The sequence below is a fragment of the Notothenia coriiceps genome, unplaced genomic scaffold, assembly GCF_000735185.1.
Source record: "Notothenia coriiceps isolate Sejong01 unplaced genomic scaffold, NC01 NC01_scaffold00000664, whole genome shotgun sequence".
In the NCBI taxonomy this organism is placed as follows: Eukaryota; Metazoa; Chordata; class Actinopteri; order Perciformes; family Nototheniidae; genus Notothenia; species Notothenia coriiceps.
In genome coordinates, this window is record NW_011333365.1 from 97,707 (window position 1) to 113,112 (window position 15,406).

Genomic DNA, 15,406 nt, shown 5'->3' on the forward strand with positions numbered 1-15,406 from the left:
GATAAAAAAATCTAAAAATACAAATGCAGCCTTCGCAACTAGAGGCACCTGACTGACAAAATATAACAAGCAGAGGGATGACACGTTTGACAAAACTGCAAACAAACCTCTCCCTCTGTCAGCCGTGAAATAAGAATAGAACAAATAAGGCAGCTGTCAGTAATCAAGCTAAACATGTTCCTCTGTGACAGCCATCAACACACACACACATTTACAGATTCACATACACGCTGACAATCTAAAAACATCACTTTGACTCACGCAGATGAAAGTGTAGACACATAAAATTAGGTTGGCACAAAATATGAAGTTAAGGCAAAATACTAATGGAGAAAAGATGGATTCTCAAACAGCAGGGAGAAGCAAAGCGAGGAATACAAAAATGGGCTAGGTCTAAGAAAGTCTCTAAAAATCTGCAGGATCCTGCCACACACAGAGCTCTCTGGCTGTGGTGAGGCACACCCAGGTAGAATGAAATCAGTTTTGGTTGAGTTTCCTCTTGCAAAACCCACACTTTAAATGACCCGTGAGAGACTATAAATCATTCCGTGTGATGCCAAAATTAATGATTCCCCGCGGCAGGTCAGAAATGGTTTATGATGCGGTGTAGCTGAGAGGCTGGTGCACCCTAGTGGCGACTCCTGAATCAAGTCCTGCACACCCACTGCTATTCTCCTTCACTGCTGATATTGGGTGAAGCTGCAATGTCAATATTTCATTTTGAAATCCAGCACAGCAGCAGTGAGCGAGCTTTGGATGACCACGTGCCCTGTGTACCAAAACCCGCCGCAATCCACCTCCAAAATGAAAGCAGAAGGAACATGACACAGCCTCGTAATCCAGGTAATGGGGAAACAGAGAGGGACCTCAGTGTGGAAAGAGGCGATAAGTGGTGGGAGATGAAGAGGGACAACAGGAGGCCACAGCTCCCAGTCCTTTAGTGATAACAAGAATTCAAAATTGTAACACGACTGAGCCCGGCGTTTCTTCTTCTTATTTGCAAATTAAGTGGGTAAGCTACACCATGACTGATTTCTGATTATTGACAACCCTCAAGGGGAGTATCAAGTCCTCTCCCCCTTATTTTCCTTACCAAAATATGCTTAATTTCCTGTGTGTGATTTGGGATTAGAGTCTATGCTTACAGTGGTACAGTGAAGGGTTAAGGGAGGCTGTATTAGAACAATGAGTCCATGGGGGAGGACAGCTACAGACGAGGATGTGCGAACAAGACTCATTTAAACCAGGTTTAGCACACATTTCTGTCGGCTGTGGGATTTTCTTTCGTGCAAATGTGACAAGGCTAATTCAAATCTTGCACTCTTTATGAGTTCAGTGCAGGGGGTTTACCTGTGAGCTTCTTCACGGGCTGCAGCCTGACACTGATGGTCTGGTGGGTGAGCAGCGGGGAGGAGGGCAGCGAGCGGGACACGCCCTCCATTATGCGAATGTGCTGCATGCCCTCGGTCATGGAGATCCGCGGCACAGCGTAGTCTCCTTCAAAGGCACAGTCGCTGTCTAAGCTGCCACCTGCAGGATGGGAGGGAGAACACGATGAGATGCTTCACTCTGCTCTAACAGTCTGACACTGTTGGGAGTAAGTGTCTGCAAAAAAGCACAGAGACTTCACTTCAATTTCTATGTTAAGAACTGATATATAATATTTAGGTATAATGTCACTGATGTAGACTTTTCAATATCCTTCTGCCTTGATTTATCATGTATTAATAAGATTAACATGAGATATTCTGCTGATACTTAGTGAATTGCCATAATCAGATTAATAGTTAAAGAGGCCCTATTATGTCTTATTGGGTTTCCCTCTCCTGTAGTGTGTTATATAGGTTTATGTGCAGGTAAGAGGTCTGCAAAGGCTCAAATCCCAGAGTCAACACCAGAGGGAGTTTCTCTCCCACACACACCCTCTGCCTTAAATGCCTCCATTGTAGACATTTGTTTACTTCCATAACATAGTGACATCACTATGTAACATTTGCGCTAAAGGGATGTTCCATCTCTTAGCAGTTAACCAAGGAACCAACCTTTTCACCTTGTTTCAGGTGAAATGTCTTTTTAGATAAAAACAAATCTAAATCCAAATATGAACCTATAAATGATCATAGCAGGGCCCCTTTAACATATTTCTAAATAAACTGTATGTAAGTTACTCTAGTTTGATGTGTTAGGTCCATTTGGATGATTATCGGTATAATATCAACTATTGTAATTATTTTTGACCAGATTTGTTTTTTATATATTACCCCATGCCTGTGATTTTCAAGATATTTTACTCTATGATTCACAGAGGTTGTGTTTTGGGCTACAATATTCCATTATTAGTGATTTTTTCAATCGATTGTTTTTTTGTCTATAAGATATCGGAAAACAAATCAGAAAATTCACATTGAACAAACTGAAGCAACTTGGAACATAAACAAATGTGTGGATATGAATACTCTGGCAGAACCCTGCATTGCGTCATCAGTATCGGGTGTAAAAAGATTGGCGTGACCCAGTAGAGAGAACAGCCCTGAAGGCAACACGTGCCGCTCACAGTCACTGTAATAAACCACTGCCAACCGGAGCTCTCTGGGCCTCGTGGTAACACAATACCCAATCATTTTAATAAACAAAGGAGGATTCTCTAACCATCTGACATATGTTTAAATAAACTAGAAAAAGAGCCCAGTAATGATCACCAAAGCACTTTTAATTCACAAAAAAAAAGCTTTCACAATGAGCTGTAATTACAGACGGAGCACAACAACCCATCTCTATCACTTACCCCACCCATTTTAATTGTAATCCCTTTCTTCCAAAACCAAAAATTAGGGCTTGAACTTTTTTCAGACACTAAATGTCCCATCAGCCAGCTGTCTGCAAACACAACATCCATTTTGTGAATCAGCTCTGGCTCATGTCCCTGCAGACGGAGCTGTAAAACCAACTGGTCAAGAGACTGAGACGAGAAGCCATTATCAGAAACTAATCCGTGACAAGTCCCAGAGGAAGCCTGTCTGACGGTTAGGATGGGGCCAGTTGTTTTAATGCAAATACACTAGTATAGAAAGAACAAACGCACACACACGACTATCTGTGGCTCCAGAAGTGCTGGATGTAGTCCATCCATTCACTGGGAATGTCAGTGCAGAAGCAAAAAACTAAAGCCGGAGCAGCGGTTACATCCCCGAGCATGGAAATTCTCCTCATGCATGCAGAGCCTACCGTGAATACCAAAGGGGGACTTGGTATTCCGAACAAGCATACATTATTTATTCATTAAGGTAAGGAAATGTAAGTAATCTTCATTGAAATTAATAACCCTAAAATCTAAAGTGATACTATATATGATGGTTAGTGGGATCGTCAAGTAGCATTGGATAACGGTCGTTTAACATTTGAGTGTGTTTCTCCCAGTTGAGATTTTTTCATTGTTCCACGTTTTGACAAGGAGCCTGAAAATATTTCTAGAGGTCTCCTTATCTCTTAAACGAACAGATCTGATGATTAAAACTGGTAGAACATAACTGATAAAGCAGTTTTATGTAAAAATATCAGTGTTTTTCAGATGCCGTTTGCCTGCAGCTAATGTTTGCGTAGCTAGTTTCTCTTAAAACTCTAAATTAAATGTAGTCCAATGACAAAGATCCTTTATCTGGTTAGATAATTAGTTAAACATGACCATATCTTAAAAGTGTATATTATAAATGTGGTTGAAAATGAGATAAAAAGTTAATGTATCAGTTTCTGGCAGACAACTATGATGTTGACAAATGCACAAAAGGGGGGTGAAGCCATAACAGGTTACCACATGCAACTGGGTTGTACAGTAGATCAAAATGACATATTTCCTTGGGTATAACATTTTTTTATTTTGACAATGTTACGTAATATACCTTTTAAGAAAGTACCAAATCAAGCACTTATTGGTACGCAATCTTGACTCATGCAAACAGTGATGTTCAAGGATGAGAGGGAGTCACACCTTAGTGGTGAATTCAAATGAAGGAAGCGATGGCGGTGTTTTATTTTAGACTTTGAAAAGAGACATGTTTAAGGGCCAATTATTGCATACAAATAAATGCAAATAGATACTCAAGGAAGTGTTTGACTCAAAACATGCAGGAAGAAGGGGAGGGAAAAAAAGGCGACGTGAAATTATAATTGCCCAAAAACATTTCCTGCCAAGCACTCATATTCCCCTTGTTGATAAACACCTTTCCCCTAGAGGTAACTCAGATTTACAGGCAGGAAAATAAAATTAATACAGTTCCCTCCTCGTAACTTTGTTTCCAGTAGTCGTAAAGTTCTCTGCCATAATATAAAATACAACCGGCAAACAAGGCCTCCATGGGTTTCTGCTCTGGAAACATTAAGAGAGAAGAAATGGAGTCTGGAAAGAGAGCGCCCAGAGAGAGGTATTACATGAAATGAGAAGGTAAAGGTGGCAAAGAGCGCGCACGCTGTTTCCTAGAATCTCTGCTCCTCGTTACGGCTCAGCACACAGCGGGATAAGCAACAAAATAGACAAGTTTTGGTGAGGTGCTCAGTTGGCTTTTGCAGGCAATACTATATTTCATGAGGGGCAAAGCTCATATTACTACCAATAACTTTTTTCTTTTCTTTTTTTGGAAAACAGGTTTTCATTATTGAATTTTTTATTTTCCTGTCAACACGCTCAATATTAAAACATTAACCCATTCCAATCCCACTCAACACCATGGCACACATACAGCTACCTTGCCGAAATATAACTTACAAAAATAGATTTTTTTCTACATAAGAAAATAGAGGGGCTGTATATTGGTTGGGAAATGTGCCCCATTTCCCTTCATTTCATTTCCTTTCATTTCAAACCTTTATTTACCCAGGTGTATCCCATTGAGATCATTGATCTCTTTTTCAAGGGAGACCTGCTCAAGCAGGTTCCACATGAAACATAAAAACATAAACAGAACAACAAAAAGGACATCTTACAGCATCATTACAGGGATTACAATTTACAATAACTATACCCTTGAAATGTAAAGAGTAACATATTAACATGGGATATCATTTTTCCCAGTTGCAATATGACGTTCCTTTCTCTCCACAATTGTTCTTCTGAAGGTTAGTGATTACATTTCCAAATAATTGATATAGTTTGTTTTGCTGCCCTATAATTCATTTCATTTTAAGGTTATAAAGCTCGGAACATTTCTATTTTGATATTTGTTACAAAATGATGATGTATGACATCTCCATTATCTGATTAACAATTGTGGTCATTAAGGAGATGCCCTGAGGCTGAACTGATGTAGCCTCTTTGGGGTTTAATACGTGCTGTGATTTTCTTCTATTCTTGTAATATATATATTTATATTCAATGTCTTTTTCTCCATGTCATTTTGAAGTGATTCACTATTGTGGGTTCAGTTGTAGTGTTTACACTGTGAGAGTTCTTGCGGTTTGTCACATAGAAAATAGTTAGTTGGTTAATTTAGTAAATGAACCATTATTGCATACATCCCTTATCAACTTTTATGATGCTGCTGTTACTAATATATTAAAAAAATTACATAAAAAAACAGATTTCAGTTTTCTTACCTTGGCCGATGTGGCTCAGGTGAGGGTCTAGACCGGGCGAGCGGGGGTCTGCCAAGTCCTCGCTCCCGCCATCTGCAGAGGAAGGGCAGAAAGAGAAAGATAAGGAGTGGGCTCTGTAGTTCTGGAAGGGTGACGAAGGCGTCAACAGAAAGTCCATCTCCTCCTCTGGGATCAGCCAGCTGTCGGCCCGCAGGACCCCCAGCATGCTGCTCACACAGAGACCCTCCGCACCCTTCTTCTTTGGGACCAAGCGGCTCCTTATGGTGAGGAAGGAGGACCGCTCAGACACACTCCACGTCTTCCGGCTCCCCATTGTTAGACTAAACATATATTACCAAGGCCTGCGCATGCAGAAAACAATGTATTTGACATTACAGCCATTGTTGCATGCAGAGAGTCCTGTGGTAGAGCTCACTGGGCTCTATGCTTCAATGAGCGAGAAGGAAAACAGTGGGCGTTTCCCCACGATAGATTCACATACGCTTAATGATATGAGGATCAATTACGCCCAAGGGAGCAGGCAGGCAGAATTAGCCACAGTGGATGGAACTGAAATGAGCGGGGGGAGGGGGCGGCATCACTGGCCAGCAGAGTCCGTGTCATCGGGGGATTGTTTCATAATCCTGTTCGAGTGCGGACGGATCTGCTGTAAAGCACGACAGGCCAGCAGAGGAGGAACAAATGATTTATACTCAGAATCAAAACCTCCCACTGGAGTAAAGTGAGCTAATAATAACATCTAAACTGTGAGGATGCATGAATTCTAGTCCAAGCCAGTGGATGGATTTTTGGGAGTAGATAAGTCAAAGATTGTTGCATAAAGTAGAAAACACTACATTAAAGCAAGCCCTTGCATTGTATTTCAATCACACAGAGCTCAGAAAACCCAAACATGCACTCAATTATTATCTCTCCCATCGCAGACTAACACAGTGTGCCAGGAGCCACACAGCAGGGTAGATTGGATCGCTGGTGGACGGATCAAGCTTGTCGATGGAAAGATAGAATAAGCCGTGGGGCATGATTGTGTGAGAACTGGGCCAGCCTCAGATTGACACTGATTGTGGAATGGAGTCCACTGCAGAGGATTTATAGGAGTTTGCTTCGTGACCTGAGCCACCATGTCAGGAGGCTTCAAATTAATAGGCATGCCGACAAAGTGTGAAATGTTATGCAATCAAAACATGTCATTTGGGAGTGTTTTTGAGAAAATGTCAGCAATTGTTATTCTTGGTGTTCTTACAAAAAACTATAAATCCTGCTGCCAAAATGTTCTTTACTTGTATGTTCAACAACAGAACACACCAAAAATAGCTTCTCACCTCGTATAGTCGATGAGCCATATCATCTAGTAAAATCAATGTTGTGAAGATCGATACGTGCTTTGAAGATGATGCGCACTAGCTATGAGCGACGCTTGCACACTGAGCCATGAAAATCAAGGCATGCACCCATGAAGAGTGTGATGTTGTGAGCGGAAAGCTCAATGATGTACAGTAATAGATTTTGCACCCTTGCTACGCTCCTGCAGCGGATCTGATGAACACCTTAGGTGACGTTTGAAGCGGCTCGCTTGTCATCAAGCCAGTCGAGTTGCTGGAAATGTCATATCTGGAGCGTTAATAATTTTAATGAACAAAGGACAATAAAGCTGGAGAATTTGATACAATAGATCAGACAATTACTTGGTACTAGTCTTCTCAAGGTGTGTGGTGATTTTAACAGTCCATCTGATTGTGACACATACTGAATTACGAAATAATAAAGAAGAAATAAAAAGCTGGACATAAAACAATTTAGTCAGGTTCAATTACATTCCACCCACAACATGACAATTCTGAGTTTAACCTCCAATTTGAATAACTCTGTTGTTGAGGTTTTGGAAAAATGTCACACATCACCATTGTGCTTTTACCTCTTAGTGCCTATTTTCTCTCAACTACCATTTATGTTCAGGCTTAGCAAACACGTCTTTGTACTTCTTTTATGTGCAAGAGAAAGCTTCTTTTCTGCTGTGCAGATTGCTCTTTTGTTACAAGCAATCGCAGTACAATGCCCTGCCACACAGATCAATGGCCTATTGAGCAGGCAACACGAAAGGGGAGGACCTACGGTTGACAGAAGACACAGACGTGTTTTTCTTTCCAACCGCAGAGATAAACAGTGGACATCATTCTAGTTCCTTACAGAACATCTATCAACAACTCGGTCAACAACAACACAAGAATACAACTGAACTCGGTAGTCAGAAAAGACCATCTGCACTTTGTAACCAACATCTTATTCAGCTGGAAAATCAAAGCTTTGCTCTCGCTGAAGCTAAAAGACCATGTCCAAAACCCAAGAAATAATGGTGCACTTACACTGTTGGCTATTCTTTGGAGCTGTAATGCCACGGTGCTGTGTTAGGATGTCAAAGGAGCAAGCCAATTTCGCACTTGGACAAAGAGTCATTATGAGAGAAGTAAGAGTGACATCTGATAGGGATCCCATGGAGCATGGCGGAGAACTCTACCATCATTATCGCCCAGACTGACTTTGATAAACCTGCTGGTGTTCTCCGTGTTCAATGTGACCTCGGCTCTAAAAAAAGGGCCTGTTTTCTAAGGCACTGGGTGATTGCTATAAAGCGGGCTCCTTTTGTGTGATCACCTTTGGTAAAAATAGAAGAGAGACAGCTAAGTTGTCACTAGTTGCTCATAGCGGTTTTGATCCTCATGTCCAAAATCTTGGAATAACTACTCTGCAGGAGGGTAGCTGGAACGAATTAGGATTTGAAATGGATTTGGTTCCTTTTCTGTGACTGATAGATCCTGTCACACTAATAAAATAAACTAATAGACTCGCCCCAAAAAGTTCAATCGATGCCCGTTAAAAAAGCCAGCAATGGAAAATTGCAACTGAGGCGTATAACTGAGACACATCCCTGATATTAGGAGCCAAGAAAATAACATCCTTCAGCTAAATGACTTCACTCACTGACAATCTATGATTCTGTGTTAGGTTCACTTCCTTGCGGTTTTATTTCTTACCTTACTAATACCGTGGGGCCTTAATGATGCTGTGATGCCAACTTGCTCAGGAAGCAACCCCTAATTAAACACCTGCACTATCCATGTCAACGCCAACTGATCCCCCATTCTCTAAAAATAACATTCCAGGTTAAAAAAAGATCTTCAAAGAGTTGTCATGATGACTCTTCATCCGTTTTTTCACTTTGTAGTATTTGAACATTACAGAAATCCTTTTTGTACTTTGCACACCTTCAATGCATGACGTCTCCGTAGACAGAAAGATAAATAGTTGTGTGGGTTTGGTGCAATGAATGACTCATTTCTAATAAGGCGCACTACATTATCCAAGAACCCTATTTAACAACTCCTTCTCTAGAGATTTACATTTTAAACTTCCTAGAATCCATATAAACCCTGGTGAAATAGAGGGATCATGTGCGAGCTATAGGATGATAAAACACAATGACATGTATGCAGCACATGGTTGCCCACACACAAATAAAAAATGGATGTGCGTACCATACATCACATGGAGTGGTCGTCTGTGAGCACTGAAAGTAATTTATAAAAAAAAAAGTTTGAAATTGGAAAAGGTAAATAAAGAGTGGTTCAGTGTGCTGCTGACTATCGGAAATTATCTCTATTTATATCATATTAAACTAAATATCTGTATATACATTTTAACATGTTTACTTAGACTCAAGAAACTAGGATATACATAAATATTTTAACCAATAGAGCCCATGTTAAAGTCTTTAAAACTATTTGTTTTTGCCTGATCACCGTTCCTGCTGTCAATCAACTAATCCATTCATTTTCAAACCATGTGTGCAAAATCTAGCACTGTGGGCTTGTTAGTTTGGTCCCAGACAAACACTGCTCCTCTGCTTTGACATTCATTTAGGTTGGATTTAATCATATTCTCAACAAAGTGGAGCATCTTAATGAATCACATCACCACAGTGAGTAAGCCATATGAGAGCACAGACATCTGCTTAGCTGTACAGTTGGCAGACATCTTCATTAGCATCAGCTTCGGTGTAAGCTAACACACACACATATAGTCTTTTGTCAGAAGAGTGCTTTCTTCTCATGACTGCAGTGGTCCAGCTCTGGGCTACCACAGGAAGTGGAGGGTTCTGATATCCTGCCATGGTATAACAATAGGAAACCACTTTCATCCAGATCACATCATATACCCGTGTAATGTATATAGTGTACAAACACACAAATACATACATTAAGAACCTTTGAACAAGATGAGACCACAAATGTTTTTTTCAACCAAGTCAAAGAGGGGTTCTACTTTAATCCTGAACAGATCAGCTAAACGTTAGTCATCTGAACTTTAAATTGTATGAAAAAATTGTTTTGGGTTACTAACATTGAACAAGGCAAGGAGCCCACCTATGGTGTGAGATCAACAAGCTTTTCAATCATAGTTGAAAGGCAAAATGAAAATGTGAAGGAAACACAGCAGGACTGCAAATATTCCAGATATAGAAAAACAAAAACACATCGGTCATAGAGCAGCAGCCAGATATAATAGTGTATTTCTATTAAAGCCCCTGGTTTCTATAGGTTTTTCTCTATAAACGTACAAACACTCCAGTTTAATGGTCAAAAAGTCTAACACCTCCATGGCTATAATCATATCGGAATTGATGGATGTAAACACTGTTAACATGCTTGGGTATAATTTGTTGTTGACATTAAAGCATTAAAAAATAAAAAGATGAGTAGCATACGGTTGCATAACGAAATGCAGTTGTAATCCATTTCAGAAAAACTCGAAATAATAAAAAAACTAAAAACTATTGTAAATTCTCTGGGCATATAATGTGGCCGGAAAATTTGACATCAGGGAAACATTGTCAAGGCGCTAACTGTTTTAGCTGTATTTATACATTTCCAAAAGAGAATCCTGTCAACTCCTAAGCAGCCTCACTTTACAGGGAGGACAAACGGCAGCAGTTATTCAGGGCTCCCAGTAGAGGGACAATACGTTATGGACCTTAGTTGTTGTGAGTCTGTGGGGAGAGCATAATGCAGGTGGGCTGAGCAGAACAGTATGAAGGAGAGTGAGAGCGGAAGGGGGAGCAGAGGCAGCAGTTTCACAAGCTGTTAACTGCGTTTAGGACAATGCTCATATCTGCTCTGATTTAATGCGTGTATCCTACTCTTTTACAAGAAGAGCATTAGAGCAAAGAAACTGATGTACTGTGTGGGAAGCAGACCCTTCTGAATGCTTCTAGGGCCTGATGAACAGTTGAATTATACACAGAAATAAAACGAATTTCAAACACTAAACTAACTGGACTTGTTTGAACAAACTCATTTAAGATATCAAGCTTTTATAGTTGAGTCTGTAATCAGTAATAAGTCACTAAACACCACCTGCTCAGTGTATGTCAAAGAATGGTTAGTTTAAGGTACTAATACCACAGGACAAGCCAACAACTAAGAGAAAAGTATTCAAAAGGAAATATTTAATTGACATGTTCTGCCTAGCGTCATGCAATTATCTACAAATAGAACTTTAAAGCGTCATGATAAGCGTTCTGTATTTGTGGTCCTGTGCAAACTCCTTTAAATAACACAATGGTACGGGCGGTGCTGGCGAAGTCCATAGGGACTTGGCTTGGCAACTGGAAGGTCACCAGTTCAAGTCCCGGAAAGACCAAGTGCTACCGAGGTGTCCATGAGCAAGGCACCGTTCCCTACACTGCTCCCCGGGCGCCGTACATAATGGCAGCCCACTGCTCCTAACACTAGGATGGGTCAAATGCAGAGAAAGCGTTTTGTTACATAGACCTGTTCTACGTAATGACAATAAGTTGAATCTTCAATCTTCAATGGTGCGATCTATCACAATGAACACTGAGTCTGTTTTTAAGTATTCACTCTGAACCTCCTAACTTAAATATCTGCAAAAGATGTCGGTCAAAGATTGATTTCGCTGCCTGAAACTGGAGGGAAGATACAAATGAACGTTAATCACAGTTAATGGTAAGAAATATTATATCCGATTTGTAGAAAATGCCTCAGAACCTCTGGTATGGTCTATTAAATGTGAATCTCCATATTTAGAAAGGCTCAGTTAAATAAGCACTGAAGGAATGCTCTCATCATGTTGGTCTTGGACTACAATATTAACACTGCTAATATTTTTGTAACAAAAGACATCTTGTGTATAAAAATCTTTGGAAAAGCATCAAGTGTCATCTTGTCCCATTATTGTAAGAGTGCTTTGTTTGACATGTTGGGTTGTTGCGACATACGTACATGTGGATATACTTAATAAGAAAAAGCAAAGATAAACACTTCAATTCGAAGTAACTTGAAGTTATTTGACAATAAGGAAGTCACGTGGTTAGGTGTGTCCATGTTAAACCAAACCTAAACCAACCGAAGATCTTAAGAAATCGTTTTTATTTATTTTTTAAGCTGCGTTGAAGAATCGAACGAGACACACAGACAAAGAAAACTCAGAGCAGTTGTTGTTATTCGATCAGCAAAGACATTTCAAACTGTATTTATCAAGGCAGGTAACACAAACTTTTTACACAAATATACAAAGGTAAGACATTAAAAATGTTTTCTCATAAATATCAAATTAGATCCTTTATACTGTAATACAGTGTCATAGAAAGTTACATTGGTTGCATAGAAAAGTAGTGACAAGTAGTTCAGAGGAGATCGCTGTACAAGTGCATTTAGATCCTATTGAAGAGAAGATCAGCAGAACGTAACGAGAACATGTTCAACAAATATAGATTTATAACCGTCATTAGATTACACGCTGAAGACCAATGAGACCGAGTGAGGACAGGAAAGTCTATCTGAGATATTCACTGGAGTGGGTTTAATAACACAGATTGAACCGATGGTCAACAACATTAGAGTGTGTCAACATCTGTAAGAGGTGCACGCTTCAGATTGGAAATGGGCTTCAATTAGAAAAATACACATTTCATTTTAGGTCAAATATTGCCGCGAGAACTGACGTACCATCTTTCAGGTTGAAACTCAAACAGGTGCATTTACTTAGTACTAATCATTTGTGATGAAAGACACATTTTAGATACTAAATACTATTAGGTTTTTGCTCACAACAAAGTGGAAAACTTGACATCAGAAACACCTGAATGGGCTTTTTACTTTGAATTCAAATATGATTAATCCAACCCGAGCTGTATTCTGTGAGGCTGAGTCATCTGCTTTATTTTTAAAATAGTATGACGGAAGTCTCTTGAGTTTTTAGGAAGGACATTCTCAGTTTGTTCTTGTTTCTTTGAGATAAAAAGAAGGGATTAAACCCAATAGAGCAATACAAAATTTAGTCTTTAAACTGAATTCAACAACATGACATTTTGACCCCTCATGTATGAGGGAGGACATATTGAAGCGTCCGAAAGCCTCTCCTCATCCATCTGTCTGTCTTATAACACTGTTTTGGGACACGTTTAATTATAAGTTTCATCCAAGATTGAATTTCCATCTCTAATAGGTACCTACTTTCTGTACGTTGGGACGATGTAGCCTAAAGGGAAAAACAACATTAAGGGGTAATAACAGTATGAGGGCAAATTTAATTTGAAAACATTTCCTGAAGCTAGTTGCTTTTATAATGACGTCCTTGATGGTAACCTTGGAGACTGTACAGTATTTAATTGATGGTACAAATAAGTCCTTTATACGCACAGCACTCTGAAATCTGAATATCAGGAGATACGGGAAGCTCTCGCTCTCTCTCTCTCTCTCTCTCTCTCTCTCTCTCTGTGTGTGTGCGGGCAGCTGCCGAAATCACCAGATAATCTCAAGTAGCAGCAAGAGATTTACGACCAAACGACAAACTGTGAGTGCTCTGCTTTGACTGATAAATATTGTTTGATTCAGTTTCTGTGCCAAAAAGGACGACTCCAGTATGTCATCAAACTAAGACCGTCTCCTCTTCAAATCCATCATCTGTCCCGTGAGTGTTGTTTCTCAGTCACTCGGTTATTATAACTCACCTTGAATTCTCTTAATGTAATCCGCCCACTGTCTCAGAAGAATATGGGATAAACATTTGTATCTAGAACACAGGAGGAAACATGTTTTAAACACTCACAACACAAGGGATCTCCAAAGCCCCTCGTCAGACACGAGACACCTAATACAAGAAACCTTTAGAGGACGAAAAATCATCTCACAATATTAAATATAAACAACCTTTTTCAAAAAAATAATCTCTATGCTGAGCGTCCATTGTGCCGATGAAAGCTTTTTCTTTGTGCTAAATTGAGACTCCTCCCCTCACACCTGGGTGATGGGGGAGTTTTATTATAACAGGTGTGTTTGATTTACTCCGTGAGACGAGTGAGTGCACTTGAAAGGTGAAAATCGTGCTTTTTCGTTTCTATTATTTGTCTTGAAATGTGTCGGATGTTTCAGTCTACTGCCTCCATGTCCTCCATCCAGGGGTATCCACCACACCCTTCCCAGCACCTCCACCCTGTGTGTGTGTGTGTGTGTGTGTGTGTGTGTGTGTGTGTGTGTGTGTGTGTGTGTGTGTGTGTGTGTGTGTGTGTGTGTGTGTGGATTTACATGTGTGTTACAGGGGGCAGGTGTTTCCCCCCCCCCTCCTCCTCCAGGCTGCAGGAGCAGTCCATGGCTTCTCCACTGTTTCTGTCACTGCTGGGGACCATCGGAGACCAGCTCTCCCCCAACTCTTCCCCTTCCTCTTCGTCCGCCTTCCTCTCCTCCTCTTTCTCTTTCTCCTCTTCCTCTTCCTCTTCCACCTCCTCCCCTCCTATCTGCCTGCAGTAAGGTGGGATCTCGACCACGACGTATTTCTTTGCCCAGCTAGTCAGCGCTGCCTTCTGCCGGACTTCATTTCCCATAAGGCCTGCGTCAGACCTGAAGTTAATTGCTAAAAGGGAAAAAATACAGAACGAGAAAAAAGGGAAACAGAAAAGAGAGAAAGGGAACAATTATTATCTAATGTTGTCAAAGTTCATGAAACAGCTTCCCACTTGTACCAACTGCCAAACAAATGACCATCAAAATCGGATGCATTGTATAAAGATCTGTCGCTCAAAGAAAGCCATTCTTATATTTAAGCTCGTCAAAAAGGTCCAGTTTGAATGTATGGACATTAATGAATGGTCCAGTAGCTGTGTGTGTGGAGGGGCTGGGCAGGGTCTTCAGTTAACTGACCCATTTAAAGTTGTATTGTCTTCTAGGGATGCATACCGGTATCCGGTATTACCGAAATACCGGTTACTGGTGGCTACGGTATACCGTACCAAAATCAGATCCGGTTTCGATACTTTAAAAAAAAATATATATTTTACATTTTTTATTTTAAAAGTGAGTCCATGGCCCGTGATGGCGGGTGTTATAAATTAGATTGCATAATCGTTTTTCTTCATATTTTATGTATTTTTTCATTGTTTGTTCAATACTAGAAAGGTAAAAGTCTCACAAATGAACTGTGATGGGATTTGTTTTCTCTCACCACCAGTGAAGGCAAATGTTGATTTTTTTGTTTGTGCAATGCCGAGATCTCATGACCTTTATTCTGTTATTTATTTGTCCTCTAGTCGAATCTCAGGTTTAACATGAATTATAACGGTGCTATAACGGTCTGTTTGCATTGACAAGATGTGCTATTCACGCGGCACACCTGACGGCGGGTGTTATAAAAGATATCCCATAATCGGTTTTCTTTATATTTGTTATGTATTTTTCATTGTTTGTTCAGTACTAAAAGGTCCAAGAAGTCCCATAATTGAATTTAATATTAATTTGACATGATAACT

General features: G+C 40.2%; 1 protein-coding gene across 7 annotated transcripts in view; it reads right to left on the bottom strand.

The window, feature by feature from the left end:
* tanc2b (tetratricopeptide repeat, ankyrin repeat and coiled-coil containing 2b) overlaps positions 1-15,406 on the bottom strand; it is a 170,345-nt gene that overhangs the window by 76,596 nt on the left and 78,343 nt on the right. For all 7 annotated transcript variants that reach the window (XM_010783447.1, XM_010783439.1, XM_010783426.1 and 4 more), the window contains exons 4-5: positions 5,587-5,658; positions 1,351-1,530 (exon numbers count right to left, since the gene is read on the bottom strand). In XM_010783447.1, coding sequence (XP_010781749.1) covers positions 1,351-1,530; positions 5,587-5,658 — 252 coding nt within the window. The remainder of the gene's footprint in view (positions 1-1,350; positions 1,531-5,586; positions 5,659-15,406) is intronic.